This window comes from Humulus lupulus, chromosome 7, assembly GCF_963169125.1.
Source record: "Humulus lupulus chromosome 7, drHumLupu1.1, whole genome shotgun sequence".
NCBI classification, from domain to species: domain Eukaryota; kingdom Viridiplantae; phylum Streptophyta; class Magnoliopsida; order Rosales; family Cannabaceae; genus Humulus; species Humulus lupulus.
The window spans coordinates 8,251,275-8,267,871 of record NC_084799.1 but is presented as its reverse complement, the minus strand read 5'-3'; the positions used below and the strand labels follow the sequence as shown (position 1 = coordinate 8,267,871).

Sequence of the window (16,597 nt, the reverse complement as noted above, 5' to 3'; positions counted from 1 at the left end):
GAAGGGTCCGGGACAGATCTATGGTATTAGGTTGATAGCCAGAGAGTTAGCTGATGATATGACCAGAGCTGGTATAGAGTTACTGGTGGGCCAGTTGGCCAATATTACGCTACAGTCTACGCTGCTAGAGAGGATTAAAGAGGGTCAGTTGGGTGATTCGCAGCTAATCAAGATTAGAGAGGATGTCTTGGCTGGAGCATCCAGGGATTATACAGTGTCTGATTTGGGGTTGTTGAGATACAAGGGGCGGATATGTGTTCCGTTAGACATTGCATTGAGGCGGGAGATTCTGGATGAATCTCACACTACACCTTACTCTTTGCATCCAGGCACCACGAAGATGTATCAGGATGTGAGATCCTTGTACTGGTGGCCAGGGATGAAGAGAGATGTAGTAGAGTATGTGGCTAAGTGCTTGACGTGTCAGCAGGTCAAGGCTGAGCATCAGAGGCGGGCAGGGTTACTGCAGCCTCTGGATATTCCAGAATGGAAGTGGGAAGACATCACAATGGATTTTGTGGTGGGCTTGCCCAGGACAGTTGGTCAGCATGATTCTGTTTGGGTGATAGTGGATCGCTATACCAAGTCAGCTCACTTTCTACCAGTGAGGACTACTTATATCGTTGACCAGTATGCAGATCTCTATGTGAGGGAGATCGTGCGCCTCCATGGAGCTCCTAGGTCGATTGTGTCAGATCGGGACCCTACTTTCACTTCCAAGTTCTGGAAGAGTTTACAGACGGCCATGGGTACACGACTGAAGTTCAGTACAGCTTATCATCCTCAGACAGATGGGCAATTTGAGAGGACGATCCAGATACTGGAGGACATGCTGCGGGCATGTGTGCTGGACTTTGGTGGGTCATGGAGTAAGTATCTGCCTTTGATAGAGTTCTCTTATAATAACAGTTATCAGTCTACCATTGGTGTTGCACCTTATGAGATGCTATATGGTAGGAAGTGCAGATCTCCCATTCATTGGGATGAGACAGGTGAAAGGAGATACTTAGGTACTGAAGCAGTTCAGAGGACCAGTGAGGCTATTGACAAGATTAAAGCTCGGATGCTTACTTCTCAGAGTAGACAGAAGAGCTATGCAGATCCCAAACGCAGGAACGTGGAGTTCCAGGTAGGAGATTATGTCTTCCTTAGAGTCTCGCCATGGAAAGGGGTGAGAAGGTTTGGGAAGAAAGGCAAGCTGAGTCCCAGGTTGGTAGGTCCATTTGAGATCCTGGAGAGGATTGGTCAAGTGGCTTACAGGCTAGCTTTGCCTTCGGCGTTGTTGGTCGTGCATAATGTATTCCATGTATCTGCTCTTCGGAGGTATGTATCTGATAAGAAACATATTTTGAGTTATGAAGATCTGGAGCTTGAGCCAGATCTCTCCTTTTAGGAGCAGCCTGTTCAGATACTTGATCAGAAAGATAAGGTCCTCAGGAACAAGACAATACCTTTGGTTAAGGTATTGTGGAGGAACTGCAAGGTCGAGGAGGCGACCTGGGAGCTGGAGTCTGATATGCGAAGTCAGTATCCCGAGCTGTTCAGGTAAATTTCGAGGACGAAAATTTCTGTAAGGAGGGGATAGTTGTAATGTCTCGGATTCCCTATTATGGTTAATGGCTGGATGAGTAGGCCGGGAGGGCCATAACTGTTTAATTATGCCATTAAGTGTTTTTATGCATGTTTATGAGAATTATATTATAATATGATGTTAAGTGCGTGCATGTGGGTCCACATTTGTTTACAGGGGTGTTTTGGTAATTTGGCCCGTTGAGGGTATAATTGTATAATTGAATATTTGTTTGCATGTTAATGATATATTGTGAGACCACATTATAATGTGGATTGGTTTGAATATTTTGACACGAGACGATCTTTAAACATGATTTATCGGTTTGGTCATAACAGGTTTGAGCTCGGGGCTCGGGGTGAGTCTCGGGGTGTTATTAATGACTATAGCGTTACCGGGGATTTTAGGGTAACGGGATATGAATTATTGGTGTTTGAGGATATTGAGATTAGCGGGAATTGGGAAGCGTTAGTTATGATTAACGGGTTAAGCTAAAAGTACCAATTTTACCCCTAGAGTAGCTTGAAAGGCTTTAAATGACACAAGGGTATTTTGGTCTTTTTAGGGAGGATATATATGATGTTTATGTTAGAAAAAACTTATACAGGATCTTTATTTATTTTCATGTATATCTAATATTAAACAAATTAATACGAGATAGCCTAAAACATGTTTCTAAAATTGAATTCAAAGATAAACAAAAATAGAATACTTACAGTATACGCAGCGGAATTAAGAGTCCTTCCTTCAGTTTCTCTAACTCTTGTATCCTCTCTGTCGCAGAGTATTATCAAGAAACTGAACCGATCTTCTATTTTCTTCACGATCTTCCAATGTATCCTTAGAACCACCTAGACTAGTGTGGGCAATTCTCAACACATGAGATAGATATAGAGAGAAGAATAGAAAATACAAAGAGGCTTAGAAAATGACTTGTGTTTAGAGAGAATATAAAACTATCAGAAAATCTGACTTATCAAAAACCCTTGTTTTGACTTCTCTATAAGCACTCCTTTTATAGACTCAATTAGGCCATTTAATTTAATTAAAAAATCAATAAAATAACAGCCATTTTGAAGCCCTAGGTCGAAATTATCATGGGCTATAGGCCCGTGAAATTTCCCATTTGATTATAAGCCCATTGGACTTAAAATCAAGGCCTGTATTATTTTCTATTGATTTAATTAATTAAATAATTATTTAAATCATTTATCAAATTAATTATTTATAATTTGAACCTTGATTTAAATTTATTTATTAATTTAGATACCAATTTATCTTAATTAATAAATCTGCCATAATTTCTCTTTTCTTCTCAAAATTACACAACTTTGTGAAACTATCCAAAATTGACCTGGTCAACTTTGATAATTCTAAGTGATGATTAAATCAATTAATTGAGACTATCTAGATGATTTTATCCAAGGTACAATGGGGACCATGGGCCTATGAAATCAAGCTCCAATAAGTTATCATAAATCTAACAAATAAATTTACTAACTTATTAATTCCTCGTGACTCCACTATAGACTTGGAATTGCACTCTTGAATTCATAGAACGCTCTATAACAAATATAGATACGCTATTAATTATCCATTGTTACAACCATAATTGTCACTCAATCCTCTATAGACGTTCTACAATGAGATAGGACTAAAATACCGTTTTACCCCTCATTGTATTTTATCCTTAAAACACTTAGTTCCTTGTAAATGATATTTCAGTAAACTAATTTAATTACTGAAATGAGATCTCTATCATTTAACACCTTGAACCAAACTAAAAGGAAACCATCGTTTCACTTCTTCATCAGAAGCTATAGATGTTCATATCTATGATTAACACTCCCACTCAATTATACTACCGAGTTCCCAAGATGTAAGTATGGGCTAGTCCGTAGGGTAAGCTGGTAACGAACAAGTCAAAGAACTCAAATAATACAATCAGTTAGAATACTAACCACTCATAATTGAGATTGAATTGACCTATGGTCAACTATATGATATGACTAGAATAGATAATAACGGTATGTTTACTTATCTTATCAACTGTCAATATCGGTCCTGTTCGATGTAACACTGTAATGTGTAAGTAGATCATATCGTAGATTGGCAAGTCAGTGTAAATCCGGTGCACTGACTAATCTTAGGACTAACTTATTTTTGAACATATAATCATATTTATATTCCACTGTGATTACGTCACTATAAATAAGATTAGCTATATGCTCGGGATTTAATAGAAGTTTATATTAAATAAATAATCATGAAAATAAAACATGTGAGCAAAGTGATTGACCAAGTCAAAAAATGATTTCTATTCTTTTATTGATAATAAAATGAGATTACAAAGAATTTGAGTTTTAATTAGGGCATAAAACCCCAACAGTTTAGTGGCTGTAGAAGGTGGTGGAATAAACAGAATAAAAACAGGGGTTTGCTTCCTCCATTCCCGTACATCATCTTCCTCACTTTTCCTTTGAGGGTTTTGAGTTCTTGGTGGAGATTCAAGCTAGGGAAACTTAAGGGCTGGATTGGAGACTTGGTTTAGCTTGTAAGGGAGGTTCAAAACCGGTTCCAAGGTGAGTTTTAGCCACTGGTTTTATACATGCTCTGTTTTTCGTTTTAGTTTTCAATTCATGGTTTTGATGTGGGAAGTGGGAAATCAAAGGGGGTTTTTGTGTTGTTTTGATTGGGGTTTGATGAGGGTGGGCTATGGGTGTTATTTAGGGGTTTAATTGGGTGTTTGGAGGAGGTTTGGAGTTGGTTTGAAGGGTTAGTTCCAAGGGAAAACGCAGGGGAGAGTTGGCTGGTGCGTGCTGGTTCTTGGTTGTTTTGCGTAATGAGCCGCGGCCTGTCTATGGCGTGCCGCGGCCTATGATGGCTCAAAATGTGAAAATGGCCCTGTCAGGAGGGTGAGCCACAGCATGGCTCTGGTGAGTCGCGGCCCATCAGGGCAGATTTAGCCAAAAGCATGTTTTTAGCTTGGGGATTCAAACCTTAGGCCTCGAGGTTGAACCTAGTACCTAGGTGAGTTATGTTTGATGTCCCGGAGGCTAGATCTTGGTTTGGGAACCCTCAGTTATCATTTTTATTGATGAATTCTATAATTTGGTTATGACCAGGTGACCGTCAAGGATTTTAAAGGTTGATCGTTCTCAGGGGTCGTTCATATTATAATTCTCACTCGAACCAGAGGTAAGAAAACGGTGTATGATTACATTTGCACCCTGTATAGGTATATGACATGCATGGTTTGATATTGAGGCATGTTGGTTGATTTATGTGGACATGGATTGCATGTTAAATGCTAGTGAACGCTGATTACCTGTTTGAGACACTGACTAGTCAGGGACCGACTCTAAAGTCAATGATCACGCATTGAATGGCTCTATGGCATTAATGCGGGACCGACCCTAAGGTCGAAGAACTTATAAGCGCTTGCCTGGTCTACGACCAGATGACTATAGCCAAGGTGTATGACCCCGGTGACCGTTTGTCACGTGGCTAAGGGACGTTGTCCATAGTTTCAACTCTAGAGTCGTGAGGAAAGTTATGTTGGTGACCAATCACCATGCACCTGTCCTGAACAAGCTTATGAAAGAATCATTTATCAGTTAAGCCCTGGTGACCCTATCGTCACATGGCTAGAGGGAGCGATGCTCATTATTGTGACTTTTGGCTATTGTCACCTATTTGTTGGACTGTTAGTCCTGAATGGTTATCATGATCGTTGTCGATATTATATCATGTCTTATTATGTTTTCTTGCTGGGCCTTGGCTCATGGGTGCTATATGGTGCAGGTAAAGGGAAGGAAAAGCTTAACCAACCCTGAGTGGAGAGCTTGGGCGATGTGATGTACATACAGGGCCGCTTGACCGCCACGGTCAAGGAGTTCTCAGAGGGACTAGGGGTTTACCCTATTTTTGCCGCTTAGGCCGGCGGGGATTGTAAATTTGAAACTGTAGCGACTATTTTGTATTATGGACATCTTGTACACATTTTAAAAAGCTCATGAGCAGTTTATTTACTTAATGAAATGTACCATTTCCTTTTTACTGGTTTCCACCTTAACCTGATAATAACACTTAGATCACGTTTTTAACCAAAGGACTCGGGTAGCGAGTCAAATTTCCGGTTCACCGTTCACCGTAACTGTTCTGGGGTAACCAGGGCGTTACAGACCTAGCCGAGAATGCCACAGATCAATGGACGACTTGGAGGAATAGAGTAAACGGGGAGGGGCCGAGCAAGTGGACTTGACGGAGGAAGCAACACGATAGATGCCTTGATCAAGTAGACCGGTGAGAAGTATTTGGTGACTGACCTGGTTTTTAACAAGAAAATGAGTGGGGTGAAATTCAAGATATGCATTATTATCTTGACAAAGCTGAGAAACACTAAGAAGATTCTTTGACAGGGAGGGAGAATAGTAAAGGCGACAAAGTTTAAGTGAGGGAGAGAGTAATGAATGAAGATATGCAGAGCCCACATGAGAAATAGGAGCAGACTTACCATTGCCCATAGTAATTTGGTCATTACCCGTGTATGGAGTAGCCGATTCCAGGAGGTTGAGATCAGGGGTGAAATGATGGGAGGCACCCGAGTCCATATACCAAGCCGAATCAGTTATTGAGGTGGGGGAAGGGGGAGTGGGCAGTAAAGGAGGGGCGGGTGGGGAGGATGATGCATAGGATGGAGGCCTTTGTTGGGTAAAATAGGCATTGAATGGTCTTGGTGAAGTGGTGGGTTGGAAGTTGAGGTTTGCACGGTGATAACAAGTGAGGGCAGTGTGACCGATTTTGAAGCAAATTTGGCATTTGGGTGGGCGATTGGTTGAACGGGAAGGAGGCGATAACCAAGGAGAGGGTGGACGGGATGGGGGTCGGGTGGAGGGATATTGGGGTGGGAAAGAGGCATTATGAGTGGAGGGAAAAGGAAACCGTGTTGGGGTAGAGTGAGGAGGTGATTTGGGCTTCGGTTTGGGAAAGGGAAGCTTGGCGAAATTGGCTTGAAGGGAGCTAAGGGAGGCCGCAGCAGTTTGGCGTTCCAGACGAGCTTCATAACTGAGAAGCAGAGCATGTACTTCTTCAATCGTAGGGGGAATCGGTCGAGCTAAGATTGGTGTAACAAACGCATTGTACTCAGGACCCAGGCCATTGAGAAGGTAAGAAAGGTGTTCTTGAGGGGATACGGGTTCTCCAACCGAAGCAAGGGTGTTACACAGTGACTTCATTTTTTGCAGGTATGTGGAAGCAGAGAGGCCGTCCTTCCGTAGCGTTTGCAAGGTAGTGCGAAAGTCGAAGCTGCAAGCAAAGGAGGCGGCGGTGTAAGTGCGTTCGAGAGAGACCCAAATTTCAGCTGCAGTGTTGAAGCTGACGATCTGGCCAAGTAAAGAGTCGGAGAGGGAGGCATACAACCAGCTCATGAGAAGGCGATTGCATCGATGCCACGCCTGAAAATCTGGGTTCGGTGCTGAAGAGTCGGAACCGAGGAACTGGGAGGGGCAAATCACCGTGCCATCTATATAACCTTCAAGTCCATTGGTTATAATAATATTCTGCATTTGTATTCTCCATACCAAGTAGTTTGAATCATCAAGTTTGACTGAAATGGAGTGGTGAAAAGTGGAAAGGGGTGAGGAAGAAGATGAGTAAGGAGAAAAGGAAGGGGCGGCGGCAGCAGCAGAGATGTTTTCAGGGTTAATGATAGTAGGGTTTTGAGAGGGGTTTTGGGTATTTTCATCCTCCATTGATGGGGTAGAGCTATTACTCCCTTCGGATGCCATTTGTTTGGCCTGATACCATGACAGAAGGAATCAGAAATTGTGTATTGTATTCCTTGAGTAAAAGTAGTACACAGTACAAGACTATTTATAATACACGTGAATGGGTAAAAGGGACACTTGTCCATACAATAGCAAATAAGAGAAATGAACCAATAACAGAGAAAAGCTGGAAAAAGGCAGAAGATATTTTCTATTGTTTAACAATGATGATGCCTTAATGTTCATTTATAAGCCATATTCTAGTATTTTATAAATAAAAAATGCATTTTCATTTTCATATTCAAATTCAAACACTTACTCCTCTACATAATCCAAAACAGAAATGACATTAAATATAATAAACAACATTCATTACTATTACTACTAGAGTAGTCTACAGAGATAGACATTAACGTGCACAGGAAATGTTGTCAACAAAAACGACACCAAAAAATTGATAATACCATACGTCACTTATATACTTTTATTATTATAGTAAATCTCAATAACTTATGATCAGATAAGTCAAAGTCAATTGAATTTTATAGGCTTGAGAAAATACAAAATTCTATGTATAAAAAGTATGCAAATTAACACCAAAAAAAATCGTGATTCATTAAGAACTCTATTTATTTAGTTGTATATTATTTTCATTCAATCCCATACACACGTATTTCGCATGAAGAGTGAATATTTATTCTTATTTAAATAAAGAAATAATATTTTTTTATTTTGTAAAAAATTTCTTAGTAAAATGATTTATTTTTTAAAATTATTTTATATTTTACTCTAATTTTAATAATTTTTATAAAATATTCTCTCATAATTAAATTAGTAGAAAATTTATTCAAACAATTTTAAACAACTAATCATAAAATTTAGACAGATAATCAAATTTTAAACAAAAATTATTTATAAAAATAGTTCAATTTTACCAATTTCATTGGGGGATGTTTCGTAAATCATATGAAACATTATTTCTTAATTTAGTCGGTTGTCTACATGAACTCTTAGACTAATATGATCAAAGTGAAAATATATATTTTATTAACCCAAAATACATAAACAACACGTGCTGCTAAAAGTAACAAATCCTTATCAAAAACGTCAGAGCGTGTTGGAATAAAAGTCACACACATTTAACCACGTGTCATTATCCTATTAGACAGAAAGAGAATCTTCTCTAGACTGCAAAACGAGTGTCCATGTCTTAGCTGCTAAGCCTTCACCTACCCTCACATCATCATAATCCTATTAATTTATTTATTGATCTTTATACAATTTTATATTTATAATTAAAAATAAAAAAGCTATTAAAATCTATCTCCTCCCTCAAATCTCACCTGCACTTGGTTTTGAAGCTGTGAAAATTTTCAACCAGAACACAAATCTTCATCTTCAATGGCCGATTTTTCCGAAGGCTGCATAGCCGATATCATCTCCTTCACCACTCCTCGCGACGCATGCCGCCTCTGTTCGGTGTCCACCACCTTCAGGTCCGCCGCCGAATCCGACACCGTGTGGGAGAAGTTCCTGCCGCCGGATTTCTCCTCCGTCATCTCTCGATCCACACATCCTCCTACTTTCTCTCGCCTGAAAGACTTGTACATCTCCCTCTGCGATCAACCCTTACTCATCGATGGGGGTAGAATGGTAATTTCACCTTCCCATCGTCTCTCCAGTCTTCTCTATTTCGGTTCAGATCTAATTCAATTCTCTGGTGATTGACATTGCTCAGAGCTTCTCACTGGAGAAAGAGACTGGAAAAAAGTGTTTCATGGTATCCGCGAGAGAGCTCTGTATCGTTTGGGGTGGTACTCATCAATATCATTGGAAATGGATTTCGTTACCTGATGCTAGGTATAAAGATGTATATATTACTTCGTTGTTGTTCTTCGATCTTCTTTCTTTCTTGTGGGAATGAATGTGAATTGAAATTAAACAGTTCGAAGAAGTGGCTATGCTGATTCGCGTGTGCTGGTTGGAGATCAGTGGGAAGGTTGAAGTTTATTAGAAGAAAGTTCTCTGTTATTTGTAGTACAAGAAGAGACAAGAAGAGGGTTAGCCATATATACATAGGCTAACAAGAGTTTGTTTTAGACAAGAGAAGAGACTCTTACAACATAAAAGGTATAAAACTGTTACAATAACTAATTAATCAATAATGGTTATAACTCTAAAACTCCCACTCAAGATGAAGTGTAGAGATTTCTGACACTCATCTTGGATAACAATTCCCTGAAGTGAGTTGGAAATAGAGCTTTTGTGAGAAGATCAGCAATGTTATTTTTGGATGGAACATGAATGAGCTTGATGGAGCCATTGTGAACTTTCTCTCGGACAATGTGACAGTCTATTTCAACATGCTTTGTACGCTCGTGAAAGACAGGATTTTCGGAGATGTGAATGGCAGCGTTGTTGTCGCAAAAGAGAATGGCAGGCTGCTTGTGATGAATGCCGAAGTCTTGGAGAATATTGAGTAACCAAGTGAGCTCACATGTTGCGTTTGCCATGGCCCTGTATTCGGCTTCAGCTGAAGATCTAGATACTGTGACTGTTTTTTTTTATTTCCAGGAAATAAGAGATTTACCAAGAAATATGCAATAGCCTGTGACAGACCATCTAGTATCTAAACAAGAACTCCAGTCAGCATCTGAAAAAACTTTAAGATGGAGATCATGAGCAGTAAAATTGGATTCAGCATAAGCAGTTAATTGAGGCTGACTATTTGATGGGAAGAAAAGGCCTTGACCATGACTTCCTTTCAAATATTGGAGAATCTTTTGGGCAGCCTTTAGATGAGGTAATCTAGGCAAAGACAAAAATTGACTCAACCGATTAATAGCAAAGGATATATCAGGCCGTGTAATGGTAAGATAAATCAACTTGCCAATTAAGCTTCTGTATGATGTAGGATCGGTAAAGGCATCTCCTTCATCTTTGCTTAACTTTATATTAGGCTCCATAGGTGTGGATGAAGCTTTAGTGCCAAGATATCCTGTATCACTTAAGAGTTGTAAGAGAAAGGGTCTTTGAGAAACAGAAATGCCAGAGTTAGATCTGCCTATTTCAAGACCAAGAAAAAAACGAAGAGGACCAAGGTCTTTTAATTTGTATTTTGAGTCTAGGTGAATTTTGAAGTCATGAATAGCTTGATCATTGTTAGTGGCGATGACAATGTCATCAACATAGATCAAAATTGCTATAAAAACACCTGACATATTTTTAATGAAAAGAGAATGATCTGAATGTGATTGTTTGAAGCCATCTTCAATTAAAGTGGAGCTGAGTTTAGCATACCACTGTCGAGAGGCTTGTTTTAGGCCATATAGGCTTTTGTTTAATTTACATACTGGATTAGGAGGAAGATTCACCTTAGGTATATATCCTTGGGGAATATTCATATAAATTTCCTCTTCTAAATCACCATGTAAAAAAGCATTATTAATATCCATTTGATGTAAAGACCAATTAAAAGTGGCAGCAAGAGCTAGAAGAAGTTTTAAAGTATTGAATTTTGCAACAGGAGCAAAAGTGTCAATGTAGTCAATACCTTGTTGTTGCGTATATCCTTTTGCAACGAGTCTAGCTTTATATCTGTCTATGGCTCCATTGGGTTGATATTTTATTTTATAAACCCATTTGCTTCCAATGGTATGTTTGCCGTGAGGAAGAGAAACTATTTGCCAAGTATTATTAAGCTCAAGGGCAGTAAGTTCGTCCATCATAGCTTGTTGCCATTCAGGCATGGTAGAAGCTTTGGCATACGTAGAGGGTTCTGTAGTAGTATGAGCAGTAAGAATGGCTGCACGAAAAGAAGGAGAAAATCTGTCATAAGAGAGATATTTATGTAATGGATGAGCAGTAGATGAAGTAGAAACACTATGAGTACAGATATAGTCATTTAAATGACTTGGTCGAGTAGTAAGACGGCCAGATTTTGTGTGTACAGGTAAAGCTTGTGAAGTGTCATCCTGCTGGGAAGGATTATTGTTGGCCAGAGGAGATGAAGCGGAAGGCATGAGAGGAGGCCTGTATGAAACAGATTCTGATTTTGGCAGCAAGGAGTTATGAAAAAAATTGGTGATATCAACATTATGGTTAGACTTATATAGAGGAAAAATATCCTCATGGAAAATAACATCTCGTGAATGGTGAACTTGTTTTGTTTCAATATCAAGAAGAGTGTAAGCTTTCATACCTGTAGGATACCCAATGAAGATGCAAGCTTGAGATCGAGGGGTGAATTTATGTCTTTTGCTGTCAAGAGTAGACATATATGCAAGACAACCAAAACTTCGAAGGTGTGTATAGTTAGGAACTTTATTATGAAGTAATTCAAATGGAGTTTTGAATTTAAAAAAAAAAAGATGGTGTCTTGTTAATGAGATATGCAGCTGTAATGACAGTATAATTCCAATATGATAGTGGAAGATTTGATTGAAAAGCAAGGGCACGAGCTACATTCAAAATATGTTGGTGCTTTCTTTCTACTACTGAGTTTTGTTGAGGTCTATCAACACATGAATGGTAATGTTGAATTCCCTTAGTAGCATAAAAAGATGTCAAATTGAATTCCTTAGCATTATCAAAACGAATGGCTTTAATTGTAGTAGAAAACTGAGTGGAAATAAGTGCAAAAAAAGCTGGAATTATTGTTTGAACATCAGATTTTAATTTTAACATTTAAAGCCATGTAAATCTAGTATGATCATCAACAATGGTGAGAAAATATCTATACCCTTCAGTAGTAGTGACTTGAAATGGACCCCAAATATCAATGTGAATTAAAGCAAAGGGAGTATCAGATATATTGTTATTGGAAATAAATGGCAGTCTCTTTTGTTTAGCAAAATGACAGATTGAGCAATGCCTATCATGAGATTTATCAGTAGAAAAACTCAGACTTTTATTGATGTTATTAGAGATTAACATTGAAGGATGACCTAGGCGATTATGCCATAGGTTTCCATTAGTACATACAGAATTATTGGAAAAAACATTAGAACAAGAGGAAATAGATGACTTGTCTTGAGCAATTATATAGAGATTGCCAACTCGATTAGCCATCCCAATCTTGGAAATCCGAGTATGATCCTGAATGATGCAATGGCAGGCAGTAAACAAGAAAGAATGAGCATAAATTTTCAGATGTGCATTAACAGAAAATAGATTGAACCTAAATTCTGGTACATATAGAACATCATGAAGAGTTAATTGGTCATTCAAGTGTATTGTCCCTGTTTTGTGAATCTTAATATGCAAACCAGTGGGTAAAGAGACAGTGTTTGCAATATTAGTATCATTAAACGAGGAAAAACAAGCAAGATCATAACAAATATGGTGGGTAGCCCCACTATCAATTATCCAATGAGATGATGGAAAAGAAAATGAGTTACCAGTAATGTTGGAAACCATTGGCTGAGTTTGGGGGGTGGAGGATTCACTCTTCTGAAGTTGTTGACTGAGTAGAGAGAGAAGGCTCTGAATTGAGGCATTGCTGGCACTAGCATCAATTATGGGAGGGGTCATAGTGGTACTACCAGTTTGGTTAGTGACAGTAGCCAAGTTGATATTGGCTTTAGGGTTGTTATCAGTGCGCCTCTTGTCACCATATCCCGGAGGAAAGCCATGGAGGAAGTAACACTTTTCTTTGAGATGTCCTGGTTTGTGGCAATTAGAACATGTTGGGCGCATTTTCTTGGGCCGGGTATTGGTAGTTGGAACAGCAGCCACCAAGTTGTGATTAATAGAAGAACCAAGTTTTCTTTGGCGTTCTTCTTGAATGATCATGGAAAAAACTTTGGATAAAGGGGGAAAGGGATCAATCAACAAAATCTGAGCTCTTACAGCATGAAATGATTCATTAAGACCTGTTAAAAACTGTAAGACTTGATCTTGATTCGGAAAATGAAAGTTATCAACAGAGGCAGCACAAGTACAAGGAGTTCTAGGCCTTAATTGATTGATTTCATCCCACATTGATTTGAGTTTAGTGAAATAAGCACTTACAGAATCATCACCTTGATGAAGACTAATGAGACTTTCATTGAGTTCAAAGATTCTAGGGCCATTGCCTTGGTCGAATCTATTATTGAGCTCCATCCACATGGCTGCTGCAGTATCCAAGAACATAATGCTACTCTTGATTTCTGGAGAGACAGAATGTATAATCCACGACATAACCATCTGATTGCAACGAAGCTAGGCGTTGGAGTGAGAATCAGATGGAGAAGGTTGTGGGAGGGAGCCATTGAGAAAAGCAGTCTTGTTCTTTGCCCCAATAGAAATCTTAAAATCACGGCGCCATTGGAGGAAATTTTTGTCTGTGAGAGGAGGTGAGGCAAGAATAAGACCGGGATGATCACCAGTCCCTAGAAAATATGGATCATCTTCATGAGTTGGACGAGGCAGAGGGGTACTGAGCATGGGTGGAATTGGAGTCTGAACAGTCGGTGGTTGTTGTCCAATCGAGGAAAGATGGATTGGAGGTTGAGCGACTGAAGGTTGGGGTCCAATCAGAGACGGAGCAACCGGAGATTTCGCAATCGGTGGCTGAGTTTGTTCTGGTTCTTCTGGTGTGATGGGGTCAAAGCGATTAGAGTTAGAGCTCGCATGACCAAGATTTTCAGTGGCACCATTAGAGAGGTCTGGACCGGTTGAAGGAAGGTTTCGTCTGGTGCGAGCCATCAACGCCGGAGGAGAAAAAAAGAGCAATCAATCGAAGAGGGTAGTGACTTCTGATACCATATTAGAAGAAAGCTCTCTGTTATTTGTATTTCACTCAATATCAGTACAAGAAGAGAGTTAGCCATATATATATATATAGGCTAACAAGAGTTTGTTTTAGACAAGAGACTGTTACAACAGAAAAGGTATAAAACTGTTACAATAACTAATTAACCAATAATGGTTATAACTCTAAAAAAGTTTCCATGCTTACTCCATCGACGTCGTACACTGCATATCTGGTCTTCAAGCTAAGTGATGAACGTTTTTGGGGATTTGACACCCAAGTAGGATATACTGCAATTAGACTTGTGGGATCGGGGAAGACTGTTCGGGGAACAGCCGTTTTAGACGGCGATTACGAGAGAGAAGAAGGAGATGGGCATAATTATCCCAAGGAGAGAGGAGATGGGTGGATGGAAACTGAGCTGGGTGAGTTTTTCTACCATGGAAGACAAGAGGGGGAGCTGGAAATGAAGTTTGAAGATTTGAGTAGCCATTGGAAGGAAGGTCTCATTGTTCATGGCATCGAAATTAGACCAAAATAAGATACATCACTGTTTATGTTTGTTCATATTCTCAAAATATCTTGAATTTTATATGAGAAATAATTGCAAAAAGTTAAAAAAAAAAAACAGAAAAGAAAAAAGAATGCTTGTCGTTTGTTGAATTTAAAAAATTACTTGTCGTTTTGTGTTTTTGTAATCAATGGGATTAATTTTCATATTTTTTCTCTCGGATCTCTCTTAGGGGTGTTCACACCACACAAATCGTTTATACTGTATGACACCGCACCGCAATTTGCATTTTAGAATCTTTCGTGGTATGATTGCAGTTTGTATTTTTGTCAAACCGCGTAGTACGATATGGTTTGCGGTTTTAAATTTTATAAATACGGTTCAAACCACACTGCATTATTATATATATTAACTTATTTATATTATTTTTTTCAATTTTACTAATTTAAAGTTAATACATAAATATTTATATAGTATAATATAATAAACACAATATCTAGAAAAAAAAATATAATATTTCATATGATGCTAACATATATTCTACTTCATATTATTCCTTAATTAAAATAATATTTACTTTTAAATTACATTTTTTCTTTGTTATTAGTTTATTATATTTTTATTGTTTTGCTTAAAGTTTATTAACTTGTTGTACATTTAATTATTTTGTTAAATACTCTATGTTATGAGGTTTATTATGAATATTTCTTAATTATAATATTTAAATGTTAAATTATTTGGCGATAGGTATAAACCGCCCACACCGTACTACACCACACCGCATGTTTGCGGTTTGAGGTCTATGCGGTGCGAGTTGTGGTTTGGAAAATTGTTCAAACTGCATATGCGGCACGGTCCAAAAAATTAGAGAAAAATCGCACCACCCGCACCACGAACACCCCTAATCTCACTTGATAAATTACTCTAAATTATGCAATTGTTGCAAGGATAGTCCATGTAATGCCCCGAATTCTCCGATGAGTTTAACGGCATGAATAGTAGGCCGGGAGGGCGATACTTGCTTAATTATGTTATTAATTGATAAATGCATGTATATGTTGATTATATTATGATATGATGTGAAATGCATGCATGTGAGTCCATATCTCTTGTTACAGGGGTGTGATGATAATTTGGCCCGTTGAGGGTAATTTGTGTATTTGGGTGCATAACTTGATTTGTGAATGAGATTCCATTATTATGGAGATATATTCGAGTTATTTGTCATGAGACGGTTATTTTTAGTGGATTAGCGGTTTTACCATAATGGGGTCAATTTTGGGGTAATAGAAATGTTCATTTGATGATAAATTGGGAATATTTGAGATCAGGGTGAAATTTTGGAGGTTTTGACTTTAATGTCCCCGGGGGTGTTTTCGGGACCCCGAGCATTAGGTTTTATTTGAGATTACTTAAGGTTGAAGTAGCTTATCAGATAGAACCTTTTCAAAGTTCGTTTTACCGTTTAAGCCTTTTTGACGAAATCTTGAGTTCTAGGAGTCGGAATCGAGTGAGGATCGAGGCATAGCGATCCTAGGGAAGATTAGAATCTTCTTAACCGAAGGATTCGACGGAAAACAACCCAATTGAAGGTAATCAAAGTTTAAGTTTTGAGTTTTTCCGAGTTTCTAAGCTTTGAATTGATTTTGTGAATTGTTGAGTTTTCGGTTCGTTCGAGCCTTGGGTTTTGAGGGTTTTGATGCATGGGGAAGCTTGAGAACTTTGTTTTGATGATTGGGGAATGTTTAGGGATGATTTTGGAGGCTTTGGAGTGTTAGAAACGCGGTTGGGAATGGCCCAGGGTGGAGTGCTGCGGCCCTGTTCTTGAGGCGCCGCGGCCCTTCTTTGAAGAAGCAGGTGGGGAGCTTGTGCTCGCTGGGCGCCGCGGCCCTAGCCTCTGGGAACCCTGGGGGCCGCGGCCCAAGGTGCTAGGGCTGCATCCCTTGCCCTGTTTTCGCCCCATTTGCTCGTTTTGACCCTGGAAACCTAGTTTTAGGCCTCGGGAGTGTCCT

The 16,597-nt window shown here is 39.0% G+C and overlaps 2 protein-coding genes across 2 annotated transcripts; both read left to right on the top strand.

Annotated features, from left to right (window-relative positions):
* Positions 1-8,588: 8,588 nt before the first annotated feature.
* On the top strand, positions 8,589-10,291 carry LOC133790593 (F-box protein PP2-B3-like). Its single transcript, XM_062228267.1, has 2 exons — positions 8,589-8,991; positions 9,077-10,291. The coding sequence occupies exons 1-2, from the start codon at positions 8,740-8,742 to the stop codon at positions 9,260-9,262; spliced, it is 438 nt and encodes a 145-aa protein (XP_062084251.1). The 5' UTR covers positions 8,589-8,739; the 3' UTR covers positions 9,263-10,291.
* Positions 10,292-14,273: 3,982 nt separating this feature from the next.
* On the top strand, positions 14,274-14,615 carry LOC133791322 (putative F-box protein PP2-B8). The gene has a single exon (XM_062229246.1). It carries the CDS (start codon positions 14,274-14,276, stop codon positions 14,613-14,615), a length of 342 nt encoding a protein of 113 aa, XP_062085230.1.
* Positions 14,616-16,597: the final 1,982 nt, after the last annotated feature.